The 27,920-nt window shown below is 34.3% G+C and overlaps 1 protein-coding gene across 6 annotated transcripts; it reads right to left on the bottom strand.

The window, feature by feature from the left end:
• Positions 1-82: 82 nt before the first annotated feature.
• Positions 83-27,642, bottom strand: LOC112780104 (protein SIEVE ELEMENT OCCLUSION B). Of its 6 annotated transcripts, none has more exons than XR_011877750.1 (9): positions 27,241-27,642; positions 27,050-27,136; positions 23,647-24,065; positions 23,470-23,546; positions 22,940-23,082; positions 22,355-22,819; positions 17,858-18,022; positions 6,657-6,732; positions 360-411 (listed from the first exon to the last, which is right to left on the bottom strand). XR_011877750.1 is itself a non-coding variant. In XM_072227904.1 (8 exons), the coding sequence occupies exons 1-8, from the start codon at positions 27,538-27,540 to the stop codon at positions 215-217; spliced, it is 1,764 nt and encodes a 587-aa protein (XP_072084005.1). In that variant the 5' UTR covers positions 27,541-27,642; the 3' UTR covers positions 83-214. The 6 variants fall into 6 exon arrangements, 4 of the variants coding, with proteins under 4 accessions (XP_072084005.1, XP_072084004.1, XP_025680228.2 ...); XR_011877749.1 differs by lacking the exons at positions 360-411; positions 6,657-6,732 and adding exons at positions 16,495-17,593; positions 17,684-17,737; XM_072227904.1 differs by lacking the exon at positions 17,858-18,022 and having other exon boundaries at positions 83-411.
• Positions 27,643-27,920: the final 278 nt, after the last annotated feature.

Here is a 27,920-nt window from a genome sequence, read left to right as displayed (position 1 = left end):
AAAAATATCACATTAGTAAAATAAAAGAATCGGTAGAAGTGAATATACGAGAAAATTTAGGGGATCGGCACTTTTATTAAAATTTAACCATCACTTAACCAGCAAAAGAAAAGTAAGTAATCTCACACTATTGGATAAAATCTCACACCATTAAAAACACTAATAATAACTAATTGATAGTTACAAATCACAAAATTTACTGATCTCCTAATCCTCATCGTGAATATACACCAGGGATAGTGAAGCCACCTGTTCCTGTGAAGGCGACAGATATGGCGATGGCGACTGCAACCAGCAAAACAGAAGACCAGGGAAGTGAGTGATGAGTGATAACACAAAGCAGAATGAGTGACGATGCTGCAGCAATGTAGAGGACCGCAGGGCAATGGAAGAAAGGTGTAGGGATTCTGTCTAAAAAGGTTAAAAAAGACCGATAACATAAGTATACGAATATATATAAAATACAATTATATATGAAATATACACTAAAAATTAATTAGTAAAATTAATCATTAATATAAAATATATATTAAAAAATTATATTAAAATAAATTAAATAATAATATATAAATTTATAAATAAATACTTAATAATTAATTTTAGTAATTGATTTTAAGATGGGTTAAGTATGATTTCAGTTTTTGTATAGGGCGAAAATTTTTTCATCCTTAACCTTTTTTTGCATACAAAATTTTTCTTAAGATTTAACTTTGTTTTAAAATCGTCCCTAAAGTTTAACTTGGTTCTAAATTTTTGGCGGCGGAAGCGGAAGCGGAAGCAAAGGTGGATCGTGTACGGTTTCTTCTTCTTTTCTTCTTCTCCTTCTTCTTCTTCCATTCCTCTTTTGCAGGAGTAGAAACACTCTCTTTTATTTTATTTTATTTTATAATTTTTTTGTTATGGATAATTCGGTCCAAAATTTTAAGATTTATGTAAAAATGACAATTTTAAAACTTGGTTTTAAATCTTAGAAATGATTTTGTATAAAAAAAATTTAAAAAAAAATTTAGGCCTATACCTTAAGAACCAAAATCGTATTTAACCTTTTAAGATACATATGATATTTTTTTTTTGAAAAAGTATTTACATTATTGAGCATTACATATATGCATCAGGCCTTGAATCATTTGAATGAAGTGATTATCTACTCACCATAGTAGGTACAAAACTCTAATATCTTACATTCAATTTTTAGCCAAAATTATTATCACTAACTCGTTGAGTTCTTCTAATGTTACCAATGCACTTAGGCAACAGAAGCTAAGATAACTAATTGGTCCGTCGTCCCGTGCGGAATTTCGAATATGTTAGAAATAAGAGAGTAATCTAAAGAAAGTATTTTGTGTATTATTCGATTTTAGGTATATATAACTGCTAGAAGAATCAAAATAATAAAAGCATAAAATCCTATAATTAATGTACAGATACATTATATAAATACAAATGATACTAATTGATCCAATTTGATTCTAATTATTCTCTTAACATCCCCCCTCAAACTCAAGTGGGAGTTAAGGATACTATTTTAAGTTTGGATAACAGAGTCCAAAAATGAGTCGAATGATGAGCCTTCATGAAGATATCAGTAGTATGATCCAGTATTCCAACAACGATGAGACAAACAGCATCAATAAGAATATGTTGCCGAACAAAGTGACAATCGATCTCAATGTGTTTAGTGTGTTCATGAAACACATCATTATGGGCAATCTGAATAGCATTGCGGTTGTCACAAAAAATATTAGTTGGGGATGACTGAGGAGCACCCAAGTCTTCAAGAAGCCAACAAATTGAGATAATTTCAGTAGTGGTGTCAACGGGAGCACAGTATTCAGCTTCTGTGCTTGATCGAGTAGTGAATGTTTGCTTCTTAGCTCGCCAGAAAATGAGAGAGTCTCCAAGAAACAAATAATAACCAGTAGTGAAATGACGATTAGTGGGATCACCAGCCCAATCAACATCTGAGTACGCCTGAAGGGATAAAGATGAATAGGGAGAAAAATAAAGGCCATGGAATAGGGTGCCTTTGATATAGCAAATTCAAAGAACTGCCGCATAGTGAGTAGTACGAGGAGCTGACAATAACTAGATAAGAACATGAATCGGATAAGCGATGTCTGGTCGGGTGATAGTTAAGTAGACGAGTCCTCCAACTAATTGTTGATAAAGAGTAGGATTATCCAAAACAGTGCCATCCATAGGAGTAAATCGAACATTAGGCTCAAGAGGAGTAGACTCAGTGCCACTATCTGTAAGTCTGGCTTGAGCAAGAAGATCTGAAGCATATTTAGCTTGAGAGAGATAGATCATCGATGGATATGACTTCTAGACCAAGAAAATAGCTGAGAGAACCAAGATCTTTCATCTCAAAAGTAAAGTAAAGGGACGCCTTGAGATCAGAGATACCATCAACATCATCTCCAGTAATGATCATATCATCAACATACAAAAGTAGAAGAACAACTCCATGTTCGCTTTTACAAATGAAGAGAGTATTCTCATGAGGGTTGCAAGTGAAACCAAGATTACGTATGGTAGTACTGAACTTATCAAACCATTCACGAGGAGCTTGCTTCGATCCATAAAGTTCCTTGCGAAGGAAACAGACCTTACTAGAAGGACAAGGATATCCCGGAGGTGGTTTCATATAGACTTTCTTTTTCAAATTCCCGTTAAGAAATGCATTCTTCACATCTATCTAACTCAGAGACCATTTTTTAATCGTAGCAATGGCAAGGAGAGCTCGAACAGACGTGAGATGAGCAACAAGAGCAAAAGTCTCTTCATAATCAATACCATACTCTTGTGTACAACTTTGAGTAACCAATCATGCCTTATAACAATCAATAGAACCATCAGAGCGAGTCTTGATCTTGTATACCCATCTACTACCCACAACTTCTTGATCAGAAGGAGGATCAACCAAATCCGAAATGTGTGCTTTTTCAAGTGCTTTAATTTCTTCCTACAATGCTTGCTGCCAATTTGGATTGGTAGAGGCTTCTTGGAATGACCGAGGTTCATGATGATGAAGAATAGTAGAAAAACAGTGATAATAAAAAAGATGAGGAGGTGGATTTCTTACCCTAGAAGAACAAGTGAAGGAAGGAGGCATGACAGCAGGAACAGAAGCATCGTCCAGTCTGGAATCATCGAGAGATGGAGAAGATGGAAGAGAAGGGGCCTCGAGGGTTGCACTGGAGGTAGACCCTGTAGTATCATCACTAGAAAAGAGATCAACATTGGGGTTTAGTAAAAAACGGTGACAGAGTAGAAGGAATGGACTCAAAAGAGGAAAAACTAGAGAACATGTAATGCTCCCAAAAGACAACATGACGAGATATACGAATGCGTCGAGAGATAGGATCCCAAAAACAATAACCCTTATGTTTAGAACCATAACCAAGAAAACAACATATGCGAGCCCGAGGTTCCAGCTTATTGTGTTCATGAGGCTGAAGAAGGACAAAACAGACATAACAAAAAATACGGAGAGAAGTGTAATCAGGAGAAGTTTGATAAAGACGCTCAAAGTGAGTATTGTTACCAAGAATAGAAGAAGGGAGTCTATTGATAACATGAACATCAGTGAGAACAAATTCACCCCAAGCACGCTCAGGACAGGAAGAGGAAATAAGTATCGCACGAACAGAGTCAAGAATATGACGTTGTTTACGCTCAACTCTGCCATTTTGTTGAGAAGTTTCAGGACAAGAAAACTCAGACAAAGGACCCTGTTCAGCGAGAAAATTTAAATGTTTGGAGTCACGATACTCCATAGCATTATTCCGTCTGAAGATTTTAATGACCTTTGAAAACTGAGTCTGAATCATAGTGGCAAAGTTAATATAAATCTGAGACAGCTCATGATGATCAGTCATCAAATAAATCCAAGTAAACCGTGAATAATCATCAATAATGACTATAAAGTATCGAGCCCCTCCCATAGAAACGGTGGGAGCGGGACCCCAAACATCAGAATGAATAAGATCAAAAGGAGAGCAAGCAATAGAGAAATTATTATAAAAGGATAAGGTAGGTTGTTTTACAATTTGACAAGAAATGCAATCAAACGACTCATTTTAAACTTGACCTAAAACACCCGTAGACATAAGAGGACGCAATATTCCTAAGAAGCCGTGGGCAAGACGACGGTGCCACATGTGAAGAGTAGGTGGAGAGGAAATAGCACAGAGATTTTATGTAAAGGGAACATGAAGATTTTCGAGCTCAAACAAATGTCTGACCTTACAACCAGTCCTGATGATCTTTCTCTTCCGACGATCCTGCACACGACAACCAGAAATAGAGAAAGTGACATCAAAATCGAGTTTAACAAGTTGACCGACAGAGATAAAATTAAAATTCAATTTTGGAATAAAATACTTATCAGGAAGATGAATATTGGACTGTGAAATAAATCCTTGATATGTTGCATGCAGGAGGGAACCATTAGCAGTGTCGATAGATGGTGCATTTGTAGTGGTAGACAATGGCGAGAAAAGATGACATAAAGGAGACATATGATTAAAATAACCAGAATCAAAATATCATTTATTACCTAGAAGGGTGGAAAGAGTACCAGGGGTATTTACCAGAAAAAGAGAGAAGTTGCTTAAGAAGAGATTTAATGTCTGATGGAGAGACAGAAGGTGTGTTCAGAGAGGTAAAAGGGGTGGACTCAGTAGCACCAGCAGCAGTAGAAGCAGGCACATGTGGAGAGTTGTTGGGACGAGTTTGATACTTGTTCTGATCTGAACGTGGTGGTCTAGTAGGATAGGCAGTAATCAAGTGATCCGAGAGCTTACAATAATGGCAGAATAGTTTCGGACAGTTGGGGCCAATGTGACCATTTTGTTTGCACTTATGACATTCAATAGAGGAACAGTCGAAGAAGGAATGCCCATGACGGTTACAGTTTCGACAGATTTTGCCCTTTTTGTCGGTGGCAGCAAAGACAGTTTCACTCTTAGAACGAGTCAATCTCAAGCACTTTTCTTTAGACTTAAGACGAGAAAGAGCATCTTCAAGACTAGGCAAGGAATTATGATGAAGAAGAGAAGCCCTGACCAACTCATAGTCATCAGTAAGTGACATAAGAAATTGGATGAGACGTGTTTGGTTCTAATAATCCTCATATGCCTTAGCATCGGTCGGATCTTTAAGAACAGGCTCACAAGAGGTCAATTGATCCCAAATAATTTTTATTTGAGCAAGAAAATCAAAAACTGTTTGGTCACGTTCTTTCTTAAGGCTATGAAGCTCCTTTAGTAGTTGGTACTGATGAGAGAGATCAGAAATAGTGTAAAGCTTTGCCAAATGATCCCATACCTCTTTAGCAGTTTCAAAACGCCCAAACTGTAAATGAATGCCAGGAGTAGAAGTGTTGCAGAACTAAGTGATAATCTAGTAATTTTTACAATTCCAATATTCCAATTTCTCTGCAAAGTCCTCCTCAGCAACCTCCTTGGATTTGGAAGTCCCATCTTTGGATTTGTCAATCACAGTTGGCTTAGCAGGATAAACAATATCACTAGTTACATATCATCATAATTTTCGCCCTTTATGAAATCCTCGCATAGCTTCAACCCAATGAGCATAGTTGGAGCCATTAAGGACAACAGGAATAGGTTGAAAAACATCTGGTTTCTCCATAATAACAGAAACAAAGGCAAAAAAGAGAAGAAATTGCAAATTTAGGGGAGAAAATGAGAAAACGAATGGCAAAATCGAAAAGAGCTCACCAAAAAATCTTAAGGAGGGTCCCACTGTCTGCCACGTTGGATGACACGTCAGCAGGAAAGGACACGTGGTGCAGCGTGATTAGAGGCGGAGAACACGTCAGCGCTGATGGGGCGTGGGGTGGCACGCGGGTTACGAAGCAGATCGGTCAGGCGCGTGGGTCGAGCACGGGTCCGTGGAGCTCTGCTGACACGTGGCGTGACACGGAGCCGTTGATCTGGGACGCCGATCGGAGGCGTCTGGAAGGATCGGAGAACTTCTTCAAGCGGACAGGAAACTTCAAGTAGCGCGTCTAGCGGTGATTCTGGAGGCGTTGGAAACGTTATGACGAGAAGAAGGTGATGGTGGCAGCGGTGAGGAACCAATGCATCGGAAAGGAGTCGAAAAGTGAGGACAAAATACTGCCAGAGGTGACAAAATAAAAGAGCTAGAAACCAATTGTTACTGGAAAAAAATAAGCTAAGCTCTTGATACCATGTTAGAAATAAGAGAACAATCTAAAAAAAAGTGTTTTGTGTATTATTCAGTCTGAGGAAAAGTACAATGTACAAGGGGTATATATAGCTGCTAGAAGAATTAAAGTAATAAAAACATAGAATTCTACAATTAATATACAAATACGCTATATAAATACAAATAATACTAATGGATCTAATTTGATTCTAATTATTCTCTTAACAGAATAAATAAAACTACGATAATGCTAGGTTGATGATAACTAAAATCATTAATATGATATTTATAATATATAGAATATTTAAAATTATATATTTGTTATATTTAAAATTATATAATTAATTTAATAATAATTAATAAATATTAAATAAAATAATTTTAAATTATTTTAATTAATTTTTTTAAATATTATTTTAAAAATAAGAGAGAATTGTATGTAAGAGTAAAAAAGGGTATACCTTTGTAAAAGAGCGTGATGAGAAATAATCCGATGGAGAAATGAAAATAATAATACCTAAACAATTGCTTCAATCTCTGCAAGGAAAAAAACCAAACATTGCCACATAAGAGAACTACTTTTTCAAAATATAACTCTAAAATTACAAGTTTGTAACTACACAAAAATGTGAAAAATTATAAAATCAACAAGAATTCTAGTTAAAATATTGCACCAAATACGAGGGTTGCAATTCTAAAAAGAGAATTTTAAATTTCAGTTGACAATTTAACTTTTATACGTGTTAAAGAGTTTCATACATTATTTATAAGATCATTTAAATGAGTAATCAGTCATTCATATAAATATATATTAAAATAAAAAATACATATTAAAAAATATATATACTTATATAAAAATATATAGTACTGATTTTTGGTGTGCATGGTTAGATGATCGTACAAAATTCTTTACGTTGTTCAAACTTTAAAATTAAACTAAAAAAGAAATTCAAGTAAACTCCAAGCTAAAGAAAGGACATAACTAGGAAGGGAGGAACATTGTTAGTTCCGCATTTTAGTGGGTGTATGAGGGAGGAAGTGACACCGTTTAGGTTCGTGGGTGCGTGGATATGGGATTGCTACTTTTCTATACTATCTATAAGTATGTTTGTCTATTTTTATAAATGAAAATGTTTTTTCTGTAAAAAGAAAAGAATGACCTAGCTAGTAAAGACTTTAACTGTGCAGGATTTTTTTTGTATATAAAATAAAATAATTAATTATTTCTCTAGAAAAGAATTTCCAGCTTTATTTTCAATGATACGATTTCTTTTTTTTTTTTTTGGAATTAGAGGAAGTTCACCGCACCCCCGGCGAACTTTATAGGTGGGTTCAGTACCAAAGTAATTCTCCACACCTCCTTGTAGAACCCTGATGCTGATTGTTGAATCGGCCTTGACCATCGTGAAAATGTGTTGTATAGTCACTTTCGAATCCAACCTATGATGATCTTTCCCCATCGAAGTTTGCATGCAAGTATGATGACCAATGTATCTCCTAACCTCCCACCTTTCTTGCTTTCGGTGATATGATATGAGTATGCTCCAATTACAACCAGGTCCGAACTGGATACATCGTGCATTGTACCTCTAATGGTCACTCTCTACTATTTTGTACTCCGCAGCCCTCCTGATGCTGTACTGCTTAACTGCCAACATGACTTCTTCCTTGTTCCCAAATTATTGTCCAACCTCAAACTCGTTGCTTGGATCTTCTTCAGAACCTCCTTGGGTAAATGACCAATCCGAAGTCATTGCATCGAGATTCAACCTCGTGAAATGATCCAGCCGGTCATATGATCGAGAAATAGCAGGCTGTGTCAGAGCAATCTGTGTGTCACCGTAGTAGTTCATCTCCTCTTCCTCGTCACCATCATCAGGGATTTCGGGTGGTTCTTCGTCAGCATCATCTCCATCATCGAGGTTGACTTCATACACCTCCATCATCAGATCTCTGATAAGAGAACCGTCATGACTTTCATGACCGTCATCCATTAAGTCAACGTTACGAACTTCAACATTAGACCCCTCCTGACTATCCTCAGGTGGCATATTTAGATCTACCATCTTCCTTCTGATAGTTCGTCTAACAACTCCACTCGTCGGACTATCATCAACAGTATCTGCAGATGATCCTCGGCCACCAAAGTTAACAAGAAACACGTATAATTCCAACAGATAAAAATTGGTCCATCGATTGTGCCACGACCTTATAAGCCATACGTCCTCGTCGTTGCACAACTGGTACCTAATTGAAAACAATAGAAACATCGCTCACAATGATGGTCTGATAAATATACTAGTAACAGAGACAAAGACAACACAACAGTAATATATACCTTTTATAAAACAAATTGCCATCTAACTCGGTCGGATATCTGTAGTAAATTTTTTTCACCCTTTTAGATTCTTGTTGTCCGATGAAATGCAATATCACATCCTTCAAACCTGTTAAACTGTTGACTTCCAGTGTCATATAGGTAATTATCGGTTGACCCGATCTAAAGACAATTGAACCTTCTTCATCATACACTATTTCACCATCGTAATGAATGGATAACAATATATTTTCTGACATCGTAGCGACAATGTTAATAGTGAGAAAGAAGGTAAACAAAGAAATTGTGGCTACTTGATCTTTCTCTCCAATAGGCCTGCTTTTATTTCCGAACTCATCATAGAGTTCGCCGAGGGGTGCGGCGAACTCTATATAAATTATAGAGTTCGTCGGGAGGTACGGAAAACTCTATATAAATTATAGAGTTTGCCGGGGGGTGCGGCAAACTTTCTCTTATTCCAAAAAAAAAAATCGTATCCTTGAAAATAAAACTGGAAAATATTTTCTGGAAAAATAATTAATTATTTTATTTTATATATGAAAAAAATCCTAACTGTGCACAAGCCCAATGGCTTTATTTTATTTGAATGAATCCAAATTACAGAGACAAGAGAATACAAATAGTGTGGTACGCAACAAGGCACAAGGCATAGCGTGTCACTAGCTAACACAGACTTACATAAACTATAAATCTCAAAAGCATGCATAATTGATGATGATAGATATATAATATATTTTATTCAATGCTAAATGAAAGCAAAGCCAGCTGAATTTTAAACTTAATGAAGTTATGGTTGAAGACGCGATCAACGAGTAAACTCGATCAGAGGACCATACGGCTTGAAGGCGGATGGGGTATTATTGGTCCTTTACCATTTTCAAATGAAAAATCATTATCATCATCATCAAAATGTATATTTCCATTGGCAGCACTTGAAGGTCACAGATTTGATATCCATCTTCCGAGGCATGTCGGATCGGGGCACCTATAGATGATCAGCCCACTAGAAGGAATGTTATGCAATCAGAACTTCATGCAAGGCGGATCTTTTGGCTTGTGGAGTTGGGAATAGTAATTGTAAGTGGTGTTAAGGCCTAAACCCAATATATTGGTGTTAGTCAAAATAAAACAAATTTAGAATATCTAAAGGAGGAACTCGTTTGGTATTTTTAAAGGCAATGAAACTTATCGGAAAGGACATATCGACAAGAAAGACAAGTTCGATCGACAGGGCTCATCAAAGAAAAGTGAGATAATCGAAATGATGAAGAAATTGACAAAAAAAGACAAACAATGGCAGTTATAACATCATTCAAGGCGCTAGAACAGTTACTCAAGAATTCACGCACATGAAAAATATGTTGGATCTTGATTGGTTGAAGAGTCTTATAAATAGTTGAAGAATGGAAGGAAAAGAGGTTGGAATTCAGTTTCAAAAAATATTTTCACACACTCATGTCTCCGGCGAATTTCTGAGTCTTCAAAGAGCTTTCTTTTCTGTTGGATTCCTTTCATGTCTTTAAATTTTTTTTAAGCTTTCTGTAACTTTTCCATTTTTTTGCAAATTTGTTGCTTTTCTTTAAGATTTTAGTGTTTGTATTTGAATTCAAAGCCCTTTGACTTTATCGAAGGCATTTTATTGCTTTCTTTTAAATTCGAAGTTATTTCCTTCATTTTAGCAATTTCGTTTTGTTCTTTTTCAAGTAATTTTCTTTAATATTTCAAATTTTCCCTTCGTCATTTTGATCATGTAATAGAATCTTTGGTACACTTTCGAAAATTAGTACTGATGAGAGAAGTAGGTTTTACTCCCAGATTATTAGATATCGAACCAATCCAGATTTATTAAAAATTTGCAAAATAAATTGGCACGTTCAGTGGGACTGTTTTGAAAAAAAAGTGTGTCAAAAGTTCTTTGTAATGGTTTAGTTTATGCAGCTTAGAAGTGGAAGAATTATACACATGGCGGACGAAATTTCTAATACCAATGGTGGATCAGTGAATAATGATAATGCTTCTATAGTTGCACAAACTTCTGCAGAGTTAATGTCGCACATGGAAGGTAGTACATTGGGAGAAAATGCGATAGTTAACAACCCCCTGTTGGGAATTATGGGCGTAACCTATGCCCACGAATTGCTCCAACACAAACACAACTGCCAGTAACTGCAGGTTGGCCTCCTTTTGGCCTTCCTCTAGGTTACACTCCACCTATGAGTGGTTATGGGCCTCCAATTCGATTTGAAAATGCATCAGGAGCGGTTAACAATCAACTGCCTTTATAGCATCCTGAGTTTACCCGTGATTATCAAACGGGTTCAACATCAAATGGCCCTGGTTCGATGGTAGTGTTTCAATAACATGTCAATGAAAGTCATTACGATTTAGTTAATTTATTGACTCAGCAAATGACTACTATTTTGCACCCTATGATGGCTGATCATGAGACAAAGTTTGAACATCTCGCTAGACAAGTCGAGCGGATTGCTCGAATTGTTGATTATGACGAGGGTGATTGACAAAATGTTGAAGTAAATCCAGAGGATTTAGAAGGCAATTATTTGATGTGTTTCGATATTGGTTTTGCCAAAAGGCAAGATGTTGCTTTCGATAAAAGATTTAAAAGGGAAACCTTATTATAAGTTTCATCAATCAACTAGCCATTTGACTAATAATTGTATCAGTTTCAGGGACTTGATCTAAGAAGCAATTATGGAGAGAATATTGAAGTTCGATGATGGCAAAAAAAATATGAAACTTGATACTGATCCTTTCGATGCTGGAGCAAATTTTGTTGAGCCTATTTTCTTAGGGATCAACATGGCTGGCTTCACTTATGAATTTGACACTGCTTTAGTAGATTTTGAAGCTAATGTTTGATTAGTGTATCCTGGTGTTAGTGAGGGACTGTTAGAGTTTCTAATGTAGCCGAAATTAAAGGATCAGGATGTGTCCCGATGCCCTTAGTGTAATGTTGTATTTGATGCTAAGGCTGCAGCAATATTTGAAAAAGAAAGAATGAAAAAGAAGCTAGCTCATAATGAAGAACAGATTCCTCAGAGTCATCCCCCTCGATGACAAGTTGGTCAGAGTTCTCAAAGTTCTCGAGAAAATTTAGTTCCTCCACTTAATCATTCACAAGCTTTGGGAGTCCAATGGATTAAGAATTTTTAAGAGTTTTGAGATCGTGAGACGTTCCAATATCGACAACGCCAATTCCAAAGGGGTTATATGGGTTCTAATCAAGGTTGGTATCCATACTCCCGAGGAAGGGCGAGAGGTAATCAAGGTGAAAGAATTTCACGTCCAATTGCGCCAGAGAGGCCATCGAATTGCATGTCCAATTGTGCCAGAAAGGCCATCGACCTTGACAGACAAGGGGGCAACTCCTTCCGTTCATTCATGAATAATTTTTCCTGTTGATGGAGAAACTAATCCTAAAGGGATTACTTTATCTAAAAACGAGAAAGGGAAGTCTATCGAAGTTACCCCGATTAAAACTAATGACAAGGATGCTGATCTTGACGAGGAGTATTTCAATGAGGGAGATGAGGAATGGTGTGTACCATCTCCATTATCCCTACAAAATATCTGGGAGAATATGAAGGGAACCTGGATGAAGATTATGATGTGGAAAGTAAGGAAGCTTTTACTTTCATCTGTGAAAATGAAGAGTTGGGTTGTTTCAAAAAACCAACTGAAAAGAAAAAGTCGCACCTTCGACCTTTGCACATTACTGCCCACATAAGTGGTATTTGTATTAACAAGGTTTTGGTCGATGGTGGAGCAGCAATTAGTTTTTTGTCAGAACGGATGTTGATCAAGGTGGAAAAATATTTCGATGATTTGATTCCTACCAATATTTTAGTAACTGATTACAGCGGAGTGTCAACCCCTGCAAAGGGTTTAGTAACTCTTCAAGTGCAAGTAGGGTCATCATCTCGTAACACTATTTTTGTGGTGGTATCCTCTAAGGCTAGTTATAATCTCTTGCTTGGTCGAGATTGGATTCATGGTGTTGGGATTGTACCTTCGACCGTGCACTAGAGTATTCTTCTTTGGACTGATGAAGGAAATTCTGAAGTGATAAAAGCATATTCGAGTCTTTATATGAAGCAAATGCATGTCGATTTTAAGGTATTTAATTACAAACTAGTACCCCTCAATGTCGACAGGGTGCTCAACTACTACAACTGCAAAGGTTGTTTCTTATCAATAGATGAACTTTAAGCTTCCTCAGCCAAAGCTCAATTATACTCCTACAGGGTGGGAGTAGTTGATCTTGAAGTATAATAGCTCAAAACCATCTCGTCATGGCCAAAGAACAAGATGTTTCAAACTATTTAGTTTCTTTAGAGAATTATCTAAGTAGTTTTAATTCTGCACGAAATATTTCTTTTTCTAGATATGATTTTTCTGATAAAGTTGAATTGAATAGGGATTTCAATTCAACATCTTCAATTCCTAGTGCAGATTCGATTCCTACAACCGAATATAGTTCTACTTTAGATGCTACATATATTTCCATTCCTAGGTCTAATATTATTGACCAATCTCATGTCGATGTATCTCAAGATCTCTGTGTGGTAAATAACTTGATTGCTGATTCAGTTGATAATAAAACTTATTTTTATTCACATGATTCAATAGATCTTTCTTTCGAATGGATTTATGATTTGGAACCTTTGAATTTTGGAAAAATCTCAATTAATGATGATCATGTTGAAAGAGGCTTTGAGTCTCAAAATCCTTTTGAGGAGATCAATTTGGGGTTTAATGGTGATGTCAAACCCACTTATATTTGCAAAAATATTGATGAGGAATTTTGAGGAAATTTGATTAATGTCTTGATCGAATATAAAGATAGTTTTGTTTGGGATTATGATGAGATGCCTGGGCTTGACCGGTCCTTGGTAGAACATCGATTGGCTTTAAAGCCATTCTCTTGATCAGTAAAACAGGCACCTTGGCGATTTGCTCCTGAGATCAATCTTAAGATTAAAGAAGAGATTGAAAGATTGATTAAGGCAAAATTTATTCGAACAACTCGTTATGTTGATTAGGTATCGAATATTGTCCCAATAATGAAAAAGAATGGAAATTACGTGTTTGTATTGATTTTTGAAATTTGAAGAATGCCACTCCCAAAGATGAATATTTTATGCTTGTAGTACACATGTTAATCGATTCAGCAGCACGTAATGAAAATTTAAGTTTCATGGGTGGTTATTCTGGTTATAATCAAATCTTCTTATCCAAGCATGATGTATCGAAAACTGCTTTTTGGTGCCATGGAGCTTTAAGAACTTATGAGTGGATAGTGATGCCTTTTGGTTTAAAAAATGCTGGGCAACATATCAACGAGCCATAAATTTATAGGAAAATTTATGGAGGTGTATATTAATGACGTAATAGTAAAGTCAAATTCGATGGATCAACATCTCAATTATTTTTGTCAAGCATTCAAAACAATGAGACAGAAATGTTTAAAAATGAATTCTTTAAAGTATGCATTTAGAGCTTCTGCAGAAAATTTTTAGGATTTGTGGTACAAAAGAAGGGGATTGCTATCGATCAAAATAAAACTAAAGTAATTTTAGAGTTGCCTCCACCAACGTCGAAAAAAGAAGTGCAGTCTTTCTTCGAGAAGATAAGTTTTCTACGACATTTTATTTTCAATTTGTCTAGTTGAACTTGTGTTTTTTCACCCTAAGTCAAACTCAAAGATGAGTCCCAATATGTGTGGATAGATAAACATCAAAGGGCATTTGAATCAATAAAGGACTTCTTCAAAAGCCCCAGTAATGGCAACTGTTCGTCCTTTTGAACGATTAAAATTCTATGTTGTAGCTTTGACAAACACCATTGGATAGATGTTAGTGCAAGCTGATGAAGAAGGATGCGAAAGGGTAATTTATTATTTGAGTCAAGTCTTGTCCGATATCGAAACAAGATATTCTCCAATTAAAAAGTTATGTCTCTCTCTTTACCATGCTTGTATGAAGTTAAAATGTTACATGGTTGTAAAAACTGTAAGAGTGATTGCACATACCGATTTGGTAAAATACATGTTGTCTTATCCAATGTTGAGAGGACGATTGGTGAAATGGATGCTTGGATTGACAGAATTCGATTTACAAGATGTCCCAACTAAGGCTACTAAAGATCATGTCATAGCAGATTTTCTAGTCGAGCAGCCGAATAATCTCAATGACCAGGTGGTAAACATCATCGACATTGAAATTGAACCTTGGAGATTGTATTTTGATGGATCAAAACATAAAAATGCTGCTGGTGTTGGCATTCTGATTATATCCTCAAAGGGGATACCATCAAAATTTTTGTTTGAATTAAAATATCCATGCTCTAATAACGTAGCTGAATATGAAGCTTTGATATTGGGACTAGAGATTTTAATTAACAAAGGGGCATTAGAAGTCTTAATTCTAGGAGATTCTTAGTTAGTTTTACAACAGCCATCAAAATAATTTAAGTGCCATAATGAAAAATTACATAAATACTTGTCGACAGCATGGGAATTATTAGCATCCTTACGAAAGCTGTCTTTGGTTCATATTCCAAGAATTTAAAATGAAGTGGCTAATGAACTAGCTCAAATTGCATCGCGATACAAAGTACTTCCTGAGACTTTAGAAAGGTTGATAGAAATCCAACAAGTCTTCGTACCCGTTGGAAAGAGGGAAGTGTTGGCTATTGATGATTGGGATGATGATGATTGGAGAAAACCAATAGCTAAATACTTGAAAAATCCTAATATAAGAATTGATAGGAAGGATAAAATAAAGTTGATGAATTTTATGGTATTAGGGGACAAATTATATAAAAAATGTGTCAAAGGGAGTCTAATGAGATGTTTAAGCCAATCTGAGAGAATGATTGCCTTTGGAGAGGTTCATGAAGGTATATGTGGTGTCATTAGCCTGGTGAAAAAATAAAATGGATGCTTCGACGTGATCAAGTGTATTGGCCATCAATAATCAAAGATTGCATCGAGTATGCTAAAGCATGTCAGGAATGTCAAAAACATGGTGTAATACAACAAATTCATGCTTCTGAATTGCATTCGATTATAAAACCTTGGCCATTTAGAGGTTAGGCTTTAGATTTAATTGGAATGATTCATCTTCCATAATCAAAAATCATAAGTTAATTATGGTGGCTATCGATTATTTCACAAAGTAGGTTGAAGCCGTGGAAGAGTATATAATTCATCGATTTGGAATTTTTCAAACTTTATGTACTGATAAAGGTACCATGTTTACTAGTCAATGTATTATGAATTTTGTAGCATCAAGGGGGTATAACTATGGTAAACTTCAACCCCATATTATGCGCAAGCAAATGGCCAGGTTGAAGCTGCAAATAAAATTATAATAAATTTGATTAAAAAACAAATTAGTCAGAGACCTCGTTCTTGGCATGAAACTCTGAGTCAAGTTCTATGGGCTTATCGAAACTCACCAAGAGGCTCGACGAGCATGTCGCTTTATTAATTAGTGTATGGCCATGATGCGATGTTACCCTTGGATTTTAATTTGAATACTATAAGGATGATGAGACAAAATGAGTTGCCGATTGAGGATTATTGGAATGCGATGTTTGATGAATTAAATGATTTGGATAGTGAACGTATTTTAGCACTCAAAAATCTTATCCATCAAAAGGAGAATGTTGCCCACAATTATAATCGACAAGTAAAAGAAAAGTGTTTTCAAGTTGGTGAATTGGTCCTTAAGGTTATTTTACTAATAAAGAAAAAATCAAAATTTTATGGTAAATGGTCCCAAAATTAGGAAGGCCCTTTTCAGGTTATTGACTTATATTTTGGAAATACATATCACGTTAAAAATATCGATTCCGGCATCGAGGTCAAATCAGTTAATGGAAAGTATTTAAAGCGGTATCAATGTTGTTGGGAGAATAATGTTTAATATATATAAGAAAGCAATGAATAACAAGTGAAGAGTTTCGGAAGTATTCAAAAAGAAAAACAACAAAATAAAAACTTGGCATCCCAAGTCTTCAAAGATAAGGCTCTAATAGATCTTCCAATTCAAATCAAAGGCGTACTCTTTCTTCGTCATAAGAACTATAGACAGTGATCTCATCGTGTTCTTCAAGCCACAGTCTCTCATATTTTCTCCTGAGGTCAGCCAAATCATTTTTCATCTCACAAATATCTCAAAAAAGATCTGTCTTCCTTTTTTGAGCTTTCAAGTAAGGCCCCTCTAGTAAAGCCTCTTCTTCACATATTTGGGCAAGTTTTTTTCGAGTTCTTCTATGCGCTGAGCAAATCGAGCTCGAGTGCTGGCAGCATGAGCAACATTGATTTCATATTCTTTATAAGTCTTTTATGCTGATTTATGAAAAGTGTCAACCTTTGTTGATTTTTTTTCAATGTCTGTCATTGCTTTCTTTACTTCAACCAATTTGTTATGAGAGATAGAAAGGTTATCGGCAATTTTTTCGAATTTCTTCACCACTTTTGAAAAGTTGATTGGAACTTGTTACTCGAGAGTAGAACTCAGAATATCCGAAAAAGTTGCATTCAAGTCATCCCAATTTATCCACACATCGATGGTATGTGTCAGGAAGGTAAGAAGAGTAGAAAACCTTTTGATAGCATAAGGAGTAAGTTCTTTTGGAAGCTCGTGTTCTAATATTCCTTCCATGGTCGGAATCGGAGTTATGAGAAATATGGGACATGGCAGCAAGGAGCTCAGCTAAGTCAGTCTCTGGTGGACTAGAAATAGTGGTTGGAGGAATTTATTGAGTTTCAGGGGTTTGTTTCAAAGGCTGCCCAAGTTGATTGATCGAATAAGAAAAAATTTTGACTTTCTGGATTAGCATGAAAGAGATGTGCCCCTTTTTCAATATTTTTTGCAAAAGGGATATTTTCTTTTGAAGGAGATCAGTTAAAAGTGAGATCGACATTGATCTTTGGAGAAGAGGATATATCATTAATAAATTGAACTTGTGGGAATTTTTCTTGGCTCGATTTCTTTGAGGTGTGGTCTTCGATGGTTGGACGATCGACATCTATAATAGGGGAAACAACTTCTTTGGTTACTCGTTTGTCAGATTATTGTGTGTTCCTATTAGTCGATAGATATTGAGAGATTACATTACCACTAGATGATGATCTCGAAAGGTGATCCCTCCCTTGATCAAGAATAACCTTTGCTGGTGAAGTGGAAGGAGGTTGTTAAAGAAGTATATCAAACTTTTTCATATCAAAGAAAGGAAGAAAGTTATTAAAGAGCTAATCGATAACTTTATTGCTATAATAATTATGGAATCTACCTTCGTGGTTATTCTTGGCTCAGAATGGTGTGAACGAGTATTTGTTTAGGTGCTACTCGATTCAGAACTACTTGAAGCAGAAGAGGAATCACTCGAATGAGAGTAATCTTGTTTTGGTGAGGGTTTAGCACTTTTATCGGAAGAGTCTTCACTGGAAGATTGCTTCTGTGATAAAGAAGAAAAAGGTTCAAGACAAGAACTTTAAAATAGAAGACTGTTAAATATAAAAAAGAGGAAGGCAGAAGACTTAACCAAATTTTACCTTTTTTCTGTCATAGTCTTAGTTGAAGTTTTTTGTACCTTTTGTTTTTGTTATCTCGATATCTCTACTTTTCTCTTTAGAGCTTTTTGTGGGGGTTCTTTAGAGGTACCAGGATATGTTTTTATCGACCTCTTCATAATATCGTCAAATGAACAATCATATTGAGAGTAATAATTATCCCACCATTCGATGAAAGACTTGGTAACAAAGTCGCTATAAACAAAAGATAGAGGAGAATAGTGGCTTCGATTTTTCTCGCTGACATCAAGATATTTCTTAATATCTTCTTTCGATTTGAAGGTAACATGACAGAGAGCTGCGGATTTCCTTGGAAAGGGAGCTGGAATTGCTTGTGAAAAACTCATTTGTCTGGAAACATAATGTAGGGCATGAAGGTTTACATTGAATTGTTCCTTTTTAGTATTGAGGAATTCCCGTTGGGAATATTTCAATGGCAAGAAAGTTGGACCAGGTTATTGTTGTTCGAACCATGACTATCATCGTCTGAAAGGATATGGCGTTGAAACCATGATGGTCCACATCTTCAATCCGCAAAAGGGGCAAGCACTAGGTCTTCATTTCAAAAACTTTTGCATGAGTGGAATTTCAAAAATTCTTTCCAAAAAAGTTCATCGATCGAATGTGCATTTTTGAAATCTGGTTGTAAAGTGATCAATCAAAGGCTTTCAATGTTTTGTTTATCAAAAGTTGTGATTCACCCTTGTTTCATGTATTTTTTTAAGATGGCATTGAGCCAAAGTTGTAATAACCAAAAGGGGCCCTCTGTGCTGATTGAAGTCTTCTTCCGAAGACTATCGAGCATTTGCACTAACTCGTCATAAATATTTTCCAAAAGCAATTTGAATAAATTGAATTTGTGCCCTTCATGAAGCAAAGTAACTAATGAATGAACAATTTTTGCATTGAGATACTCCTCGAACAGAAAACAACAGCATTTAGCCAATAATAAAAAAGGCCACACATTCGTCTTCAGTAACAAGAGTGCCTGCCTTTCCCATATTGTGCTTAATAAACTCCCCATAAGAGTTTTTCTTAATGATATTGTATGTTCGATTGGGCTTCATATCGAACATAGCTATAGGATTGCCCATCAGAAGCCCAATAATAGCTACCACATCGAAGAGTGCAGGGCCAACCATCCCGCATGGAAGATAAAAGTTGTTTATAGTTTTGTTCCAAAAATATAGCGCAGCACCAATCATCTAATGATGCGTGATCGGTGGAAAATGGGAGAGTCAAAGGAGATCATGAATCCCATGTAATTTTCAAGCTTCACCTTTCACAAATTCAACCCTTTGGTACCAAATAAGGAAATTGGCATTTTTAAAAGAAATTTTGGCGTTCTTCCGGAAAGGTTGTTTACTATCGATGAAGGGTGATACAAGAAGATCTTGTTTAATAAGTAAGTCTTCCCCTTTAGCAGTAGGAAAATGGTGGAAGACTTTCTTGGCTTGGTCAGGGGATTTCAAAGTACTGACAAAACAATGCATGTCATCCTCAACAGAGAAGGGGAAGAGGATTTTCTTGTCATTTGTAGTATTGATTGGGTCCTCAATAACAATGTATGCAGCTCGAGATAGGATGCACAAATCGGATTGTTCGAAGGTTTTAGTTGCAATTTGTTTCCCTTTGTCTTTGGGTGATGTAGTTTCTAGAGTTTTAGATGAAAGCAATTACTTACAGAAAGGAAAATGGATGAACTTTGGAGTTGGAGCATAGAAGATTAGATGAAATCACTATGGCGTTAATGCAAGAATATTACTAGAGAAGAACGGCAAAGTGAAATGAGATTTTTTGAAGATGAAGGTTTCGAACTTTTTCAAAATTTGAAGACTTCCTTGAGAAGGTAAATGTTAAGGAGAGAGAAAACGATAATTAATGAGAAAACGTGCTATAGTGGGCCTTGTTTGAATTAATTAATTGTTTACGGATTTTAAATTTGCAAGATAGGATTGAACGTTTTAGCTCCAGTTTAATCTCGATAGACGTGTCAATTCTAAGAGGGTAATTTGTTAGTCAAAATAAAACAAGTTTAGAATATCGAGGTAGGAACTCATTTGGTATCTTTGAAGACAATGAAGCTTATTAGAAAGAACATATCGACAAGAGAGACGAGATCGATCGACAGGGCTCATCAAAGAAAAGTGAGATAATTGAAATGGTGAGGAAGTTGACAAATAAAGACAAACGATGGCAGGTATAACATCATTCAAGGCGCGGAAACAGTTACTCAAGAATTCACACACATAGGAAATATGTTGGATCTAGATTGGTTGAAGAGTCTTATAAATAGTTAAAGAAAAGAAGGAAAAGAGGTTGAAATTCAGTTTTAGAAAACACCCTTGCACACTCATATCCTCAGCGAATTTCTGAGTCTGCAAAGAGTTTTTTTTTATTTAGAATTCTTTCCATGTCTTTAATTTTCTTTTTAAGCTTTCTGTAACTTTTCCATTTTCTACAAATTTATTGATTTCCTTTAATATTTCAGTGTTTGTATTTAAAGAGCTAAGACGTATTTCTCTTAGCTCGGACTCGTGTGCAGGAGTGTTTGCGGTGCAGTTTGGTTTGGTTATTTAAAAAAAATCATCCGATTCGTTCGTTTATTAAAATTGCAGTTCAGTTTGGTTCGGTTATTTTGTCAAGATCATCCAAATCAAACCAAACCAATTAAAATCGGTTTGGTTTGATTCGGTTTTTTTGGTTTTTGGATTAATTCAAAGAAAAAACATGTCCAATTTAGTCAGAGTCATAAAAACAAAATTCCACACCAATAAAGAAATTATGTGCATAATTGTAACCCAGATGACTAAATAATTGTAACCCAAAACTAACAATCATAACAAAAAAACCAAATGACTAAATAATTTATGTACAGTTTTATCAGAGCCTAGATAATGAAAGGTAAAAAATCAAATTATTAGAAAGAAATAATCACAACCCAAAACTAATAATCATAACAACAAATTTAAAAAAAATTAAAATCAAAATCCTGAAATAAAAAGTAGAACCAACAATAAATGGAATAATCATAAGCAAACATCAAAAAAAAAATAAAAAGAACCAAATATCGGAAAAAGAATCGAAGATGGTGAGATGATGGTGAGATGACGGTGCGTCAGTGGCCACAAGGGAGTGGCTACGCTAGAGGGACATTACGGATTCAACGTCGGAGGCAAAGTGGAGGACAAACAACACGGCTTCAATGACGAACAACAAAAAGCCAGAGAAGAATGCCCAGATGGCTAGAGCACGACGGTGCTACGATTGTTAGAGATGGAAGGCGTAGGAAGAGGGGCTCGCTTAGTTGCTCTCTGTGCGCGATGGCAGTAGCAGCAGCACTGTGTGCGACGGCAACGACGTTGTGCGTATGCAGCGCTCTGAGTGAACGATGGCGAGGGAGCAAGGGAGAGAAATGGAGAGGCTACGACTGCGACGAGGGAAAGGGAAAGGCTGTGACGGCAACGGTAGAGAAGCTAACCGACTCTATGAGGAGGGGAATAGAGAGGGATTGAGTCTGAGTGATGGTTGAGGATTGGAGAAGATTGTGCAGCATAGGAGATGGGAAGGAAAGTGTGAGTGAGGGTGTTAGTGTATTGGGTTATTAGGGTTAGGTTTAATTTATGGATATTTTGGATCTTTAACTTATAGTTGCGGTTTGGTTCAGGTTTTCTACACTAGAACTGAAAATCAAACCGAACCAAAGTAAAAATAGCAAAAATTTAATTTTTCGGTTTTTTCGATTTTCAATTTATTCAATTTTCAGTTTTTTTAGTTTGGTCCGTCAGTTTTATTTGGTCTGGTTCGATTTTTAACATCCCTACTCGTGTGAATATAAAGAATATCAGAAAAAAATCTAGGAAACTAATATTGCACAAATAACAATACAGCCAACATTTAACATAAAAAAAGATATCTAAAACCCTTAAATATAAAAATGTTGGAAACTCAATTCAAAACATCTTAAATTAAAAACTAACAAAAATTTATTTTTAGTGGACTTTATGCTAAACTCGTTTGATAACTTACTATAGTGTTAGCTAATACTATATTGCTAATTCTCTAGTATTCTTCATCGTAGTAGTAGTATTATTATTATTGTTGTCGTCGTCGTGGTCATTTTACTTGAGCATATTTGTAGTGTTCTCATGTATCAATGATCTGTACATACTCTACGCAAATAAAAGTAGCAAGGATTGAAAAGTAGTAGTTCTTACCGTGACCCATGTTTGAATAGGAGGATGAATTTTAAATGCTGCGGGCCAAAACCATTTCCATTGTTGAGAAACAAAATATGAGATGGTAGCATAATCGAATGGGAAGACTTCTATGCCCCACAGAATGATCGGGCGCAGTGCATTTTGGTTCAAAACATTTCCATAAGCATCAGCCACCACCACAATAGGTTTACCTCGGTAATTCCACACTTGTTGCAATGGTTCGTAACCTTCTATGAGTGATAAATATTCCACCACATACCATGATGGCATCCTAGACTTCAAATACTGAAACCTTTCCTTATTGATTTCAAGGGTCCAATCTTCCACAACAGGCACCCACACAATCTTACCTATCTTATAATCGTGAATCCATGTTAGAGACGTTATTATCTCAAGGTCAATGTCAAGACCAGAAATGAACAAAAACAACTTCTCTGTTGTTATTAGTTCATCCAGGTTAAGCTGTCCATTGGCGAACCAAATTACAATTAGAAACGAGAAAAACATAAATTTGCAAATCTATATATAAACACACGGCATGTCATGGTGTTGAAATTTTATTATTACTGTCGCACTAATTACCAGTTCTTTGGTAGCATTGTTGGCAATTATATTATCAGGTTTGTCAACGTTGTTGGGATAGATTAGAGCTTTGAGAAGTTGCCAAATTCCTGGTGAAGGATTTTGGAAGGCCTCTAAACGCCAAATTAGATCTTCCAATGCCCCTGCAATAGAATAGAAGATAAACCTTAGAGTTAGTAAGTATAGATTTAAATAACGAGAAATGATTTAATTTTTTTATTTTTATAATTTAAAAAATAAATGTTAAATTTCTTAATTAATTTTTCCCGAGTTAACTAATAAAGTAGTAAAGTGTAAAAGTTGTGCTAGTGGCATTTATTTATGAGAAAGTCTAGAAGGTCAATATTTTTATTAAAATCTAGTTAATATTTAACTATTAAAAGAAAAATGAATAATCTTATATCATTAGATGTTATCTCACACCATTAAAATATTAATAATGACTAATTGATGACTACACATCACAAATTTTGCTAGACTCTAGCAATCCTCTTTATTTATTTATATAGTATGTGTGAAGATAACGTAACCTTGTTGGATTCTGATTTCCTCCAGAATAACGTTGAGTTTCTCAAGAAGAACCAAGTACTGGATCTCCTCCCTTTTCCTGATGAGTCAATCCAACAATTGTGGTAATATAGATTTGATTTTAACCAATATAAAAAATATAATGAGAGAGCATCTTCGATGTTAAAATTCGGACATACGTTTGATTAGCACAAGCAAAAAGGGAGAAAATTGCCCAATAAGCATAAACAGCACGATGATCTTTGCAGAGAGTTGGAAAATGCTTTATAGTGTATGATTTGTTTGCAAAGAGCTTCTCCAATGTGATGATCTTCTTTATGAGTTCCAGTGTAATTTTAACCAAATTACTTGTAAGATTTGAACCCGATTGAGCGGGCTTGTTCTCCTCTTTTGCAAGCGTGAGCACATGCAGCTCAAGCGCGTTCTCCTTCTGGCTCGCTTCCTCTGCCACTGTCAGTCGCAATGGCTTTCCATAGTTCAAAGCAAAAGCAGAGAGTGCTATCACTGTTTTAGCATCCCATGCGTAACTCCTCAGTTTCTGAAGAATTCCCACCACCGACTCGTGCACATTTGATGTGTTGAACGAGTGGCATGTCATCTGTAATAATTATCGAATGTCATTCTAGTATCGTATCCAAATGTAACCAGGATGGCTACCATATTTTAAAAAATATTATATACATATATTAAGATGATTATAGAAGGTGCAACTAAGTATTTATTATAATTTATTTTTTAATTAGTCATTATTTATTGTAATAATTATTTTTAGATGTTATGTCTTAATTTTTTTTATATATTTAAAATTTAAAATTATACTTTCTTAAAGTTAAAATATTTAAATTTAAATTTAAACAAAACAAAATAAAAATAAGAAATCAAAATTAAACTCTAACCAAACTAAAATTAAAATAATTCTATCAAAATCATTTTTTTTTGGTTTTAAGACCGGTATATATGATTTTTTTATTTTAATTAACAAAAATAATAAATACAATTATTTTTGGATGAGTTTTGAATATGTTAAAAAATTATTTAGTATACAACAATTTTGTAATTTTAAATGTGTTCATTAATGTGTACAACAACATGGTTAAATATTAGTACCACATAACAATAGTGATGACCACATTTGCTTTATGACAAATACCGTTTTCTTTTCTTTTGAGTATATGGAGATTTCTATTTTATTAATTTTGTATGTGTGGCTCAAAAAACTTGTTTAACAACTTCGTTCTTGGATTTTATTGTAGAAGAAGTGCTATATATATTGAGTTGTTCTCAAAACCAAAGTAGCAAAAGATAATCAATTTTTTGTTATTATTTGTGTTCAAAAAAATATTTATATTAAGAAAATATAAGCACAAATTTGATGAATTTCAGATGTATACTAAAAGTATTTTATATGTTATTTTATTATTTAGGATGTGTTAAAAATTATTTATGTAAAAAAAAAATATAAACACAGATTTAAATGAATTTTAGATGTGACAAAAAATATATATTTTATGTGTTGCTTTATTACTTTAAATGTGTTATGAATATATATAAAATAATAAAAAAACATAAACAAAAAATCACACGAGACATATCATTAACGTTTTGAAATGTTAATATAACGTTGAATATCAACTTCTACTAATGCCTATGATGATACATATTCTTCATGAAACTATGGAATAAAAAAATTGAAGTTGCAGAATTTGTGAATTAAAAATGACAATAAACTTTTGTGAATAATAAAAAGTAAAAAAATTAAAATAGTAAATGAAGAAAAAAAATAAAAAAATTAAAATAGTAAATGAAAAAAACTAAAGTTGTAAATGAATTATTATTTATCTTGTCAAAAGAATAAAGAATCGTAATCATAAACCACATAATAATAAAAAAAAAATTAAAACACAGTGACAAACACTAGAAGTCACACATAAAAGTAAAATAATATGAATGGAGTAACTTGAATGACTAATTTATTAAAAAACGTATATAGAAAAGTAGTTATTTATCAGTACTAAGTATTTGTATTTTCAAAATTTAAATTAAATAAAAGTGTTACTGGTTCTTAAAATTTAGGAAATATGATTAAATAAAAATTAAAAAAAATAATATAATAAAATAATTAAATTTAAAAGCTGATTAAAGAATAATTTTTAAAGGACAAATAACATCATTGTTATAATAGTTATGATGTTTTAAAAAATTAGAGTAAAGTATTGTTTTTGTCCGAACGTTTGGGGTAAGTCCTATTTGTGTTTCTAACGTTTAAATTGTTCTATTTGTATTTTTAACGTTTATAAAAGTGATTCAATGTTATTCTACTATCAATTATACTAACAAATCAGATTATATTTTTCAATTATTCTCACTTGGATGTATTCATTCTCAATTAGATCTCACTTGAATGTGTTCGATTTTAATATTATACCCACTATTTGTATTTAGATTCAATTATGTCCCTAAAAAAATAAATTATGTAAATGTTGTAGGAATTAATTTCAACTTTTGATGAGCTATTTTTCGGAGTGGATCATCAATTCTATCACAGACATTTGTATTCTAACTTCAAGAAGAGATTTTTAAAACTCAAACTAAAGCGTTCATGATGAGTAATTGACGGCATGATAATATTGAATCACTTTTACAAACGTTATGGATACAAATAGGACGATTTAAACGTTAGGAACATAAATAGGATTTACCCCAAACGTTTGGGACAAAAACGATACTTTACTCTAAAAATTATTATTAAAATAAAAATAACGTTTTTTATTATTTAACAATATTTTTTAAAAATATTACTAAAAAAATCACCAAATTAAAAAAAATATAATTTTAATTTTAATAATATTTTATAACTTCTGTGATCACTATAAACATAAAGATACTTAAATTTAATCATCAATCATTTTTATAGATGACTTCTGTAGTGGCTAGAACAAAACAATGACTGAGGTGGTCAAGAATAAATGTCCAATCTGAAAGGAACACGTGGCACTTTTAAATACTGTATCAATTTTACAATTTTAATTTAACCATAAATTGTTGCAGAATTTGCACTTTTTAAAATTAAAAAAAAAAGTGAATTACAAAATAAATTTTTAACATTATTGTTACATTTTAATTATAAAAAATGCTACTAAAATGGTTTGATTTTTACATCTATCTTTATAAATTAACTTAAGACTTATTGTTTGTAAAGTACGATGGAAACAAATGATAAGAGGATTTTTTTTCTTATTTATCAATATCTTCTAAAAAAAAGTTAATAATAAAGTAATAAAATAAAAAATTAATTATACAATTTAAAAAAATAAACAAAATTTATTGAAACAGGACCATGATTTAATAATGAATTAATGACCCACATGAACAAAAAACTGCTTTTGAACAAATACTTTATACTTTATGCTTCTCCTTACAATGATCAAAGTGTCAGGTGTCACAAAATATTTGTAGGTTAATAAAAACCTTTTTAACCACCACAGTTCATGCCACCAGAGATCCCCTTAAATATGTAATAATTTTTATTGGCACCATAAAATGAGCTAAGTTATTGTAAAAGTAGGTAATTAATGAGTTGACCTGACAAGCAATCTCGTTGAGAAGGCTGTAAGCTGGCTGGAGAGCAACTTGAGGAACCTTGTGTTGCCCAAGATCGATGGTCACTTGCTGAAATAATAATAATATTCAGAAATAAACAATAATATAAATATAGTCACATTAAAATGCATTACAATGTTATAATAGTTAGTTAGTTAGTTAGTTATGAGGACCTGGAAGTCAAGAGAGTCGGTTGAGGTGCTAATAACAATGTCAGACAGAACATTGAAAAGAGAATCGACATCATGTCTGATTGCTTGAACGTCGTGGAAGGGGCTGATGTTGCAAGAGATGAAATCATCATTAGGCACATTGAATGGGTTCAGCGGCATTATTGGAGGAGCACAATTGGCTGGGAGCAGTGGAATTGCAGGATGAGGGGTGGAAGTGGATACGAGTGGAACTCCTGCATGAGACTCTCCTGGCTTCTCCTTTATTCCAGGGAATTGAGGGCTTCCGATTGTGTTTGACATTATCAAAAAACTCAAAAGAAAACAAGAGTTACTTAGCGCTCTCAGATTAATTAAAGAACCAGAAAAAAACCAACTCTTCTACTTGTGCGGTTTTGGTGTGCCTCTCCTAGCTGCATACCTTATCCCTATTTATAATTCTCAAGGGGTCACACTTTTACACACTCTTTTAATTTTCTTTAATTTGTACGGTCTTAATATAATTAATAACAAGTGTTCCGTGTTCACACTCGCAGATCCAGTTAAAAAACCTAGCATTAATCGATTACTCTAACTAGCTAATTGATTGTCGGCCAGCATCTTATCACTTGATGTTTTAATAATTAAAAGGTTGGAATTTGAAGTCTACGTACTTTGGTATGAAATGTACTCATCTATGATCA

The sequence above is a fragment of the Arachis hypogaea genome, chromosome 19, assembly GCF_003086295.3.
Source record: "Arachis hypogaea cultivar Tifrunner chromosome 19, arahy.Tifrunner.gnm2.J5K5, whole genome shotgun sequence".
Lineage (NCBI taxonomy): Eukaryota > Viridiplantae > Streptophyta > Magnoliopsida > Fabales > Fabaceae > Arachis > Arachis hypogaea.
This window is presented reverse-complemented; position numbering and strand designations above follow the sequence as displayed.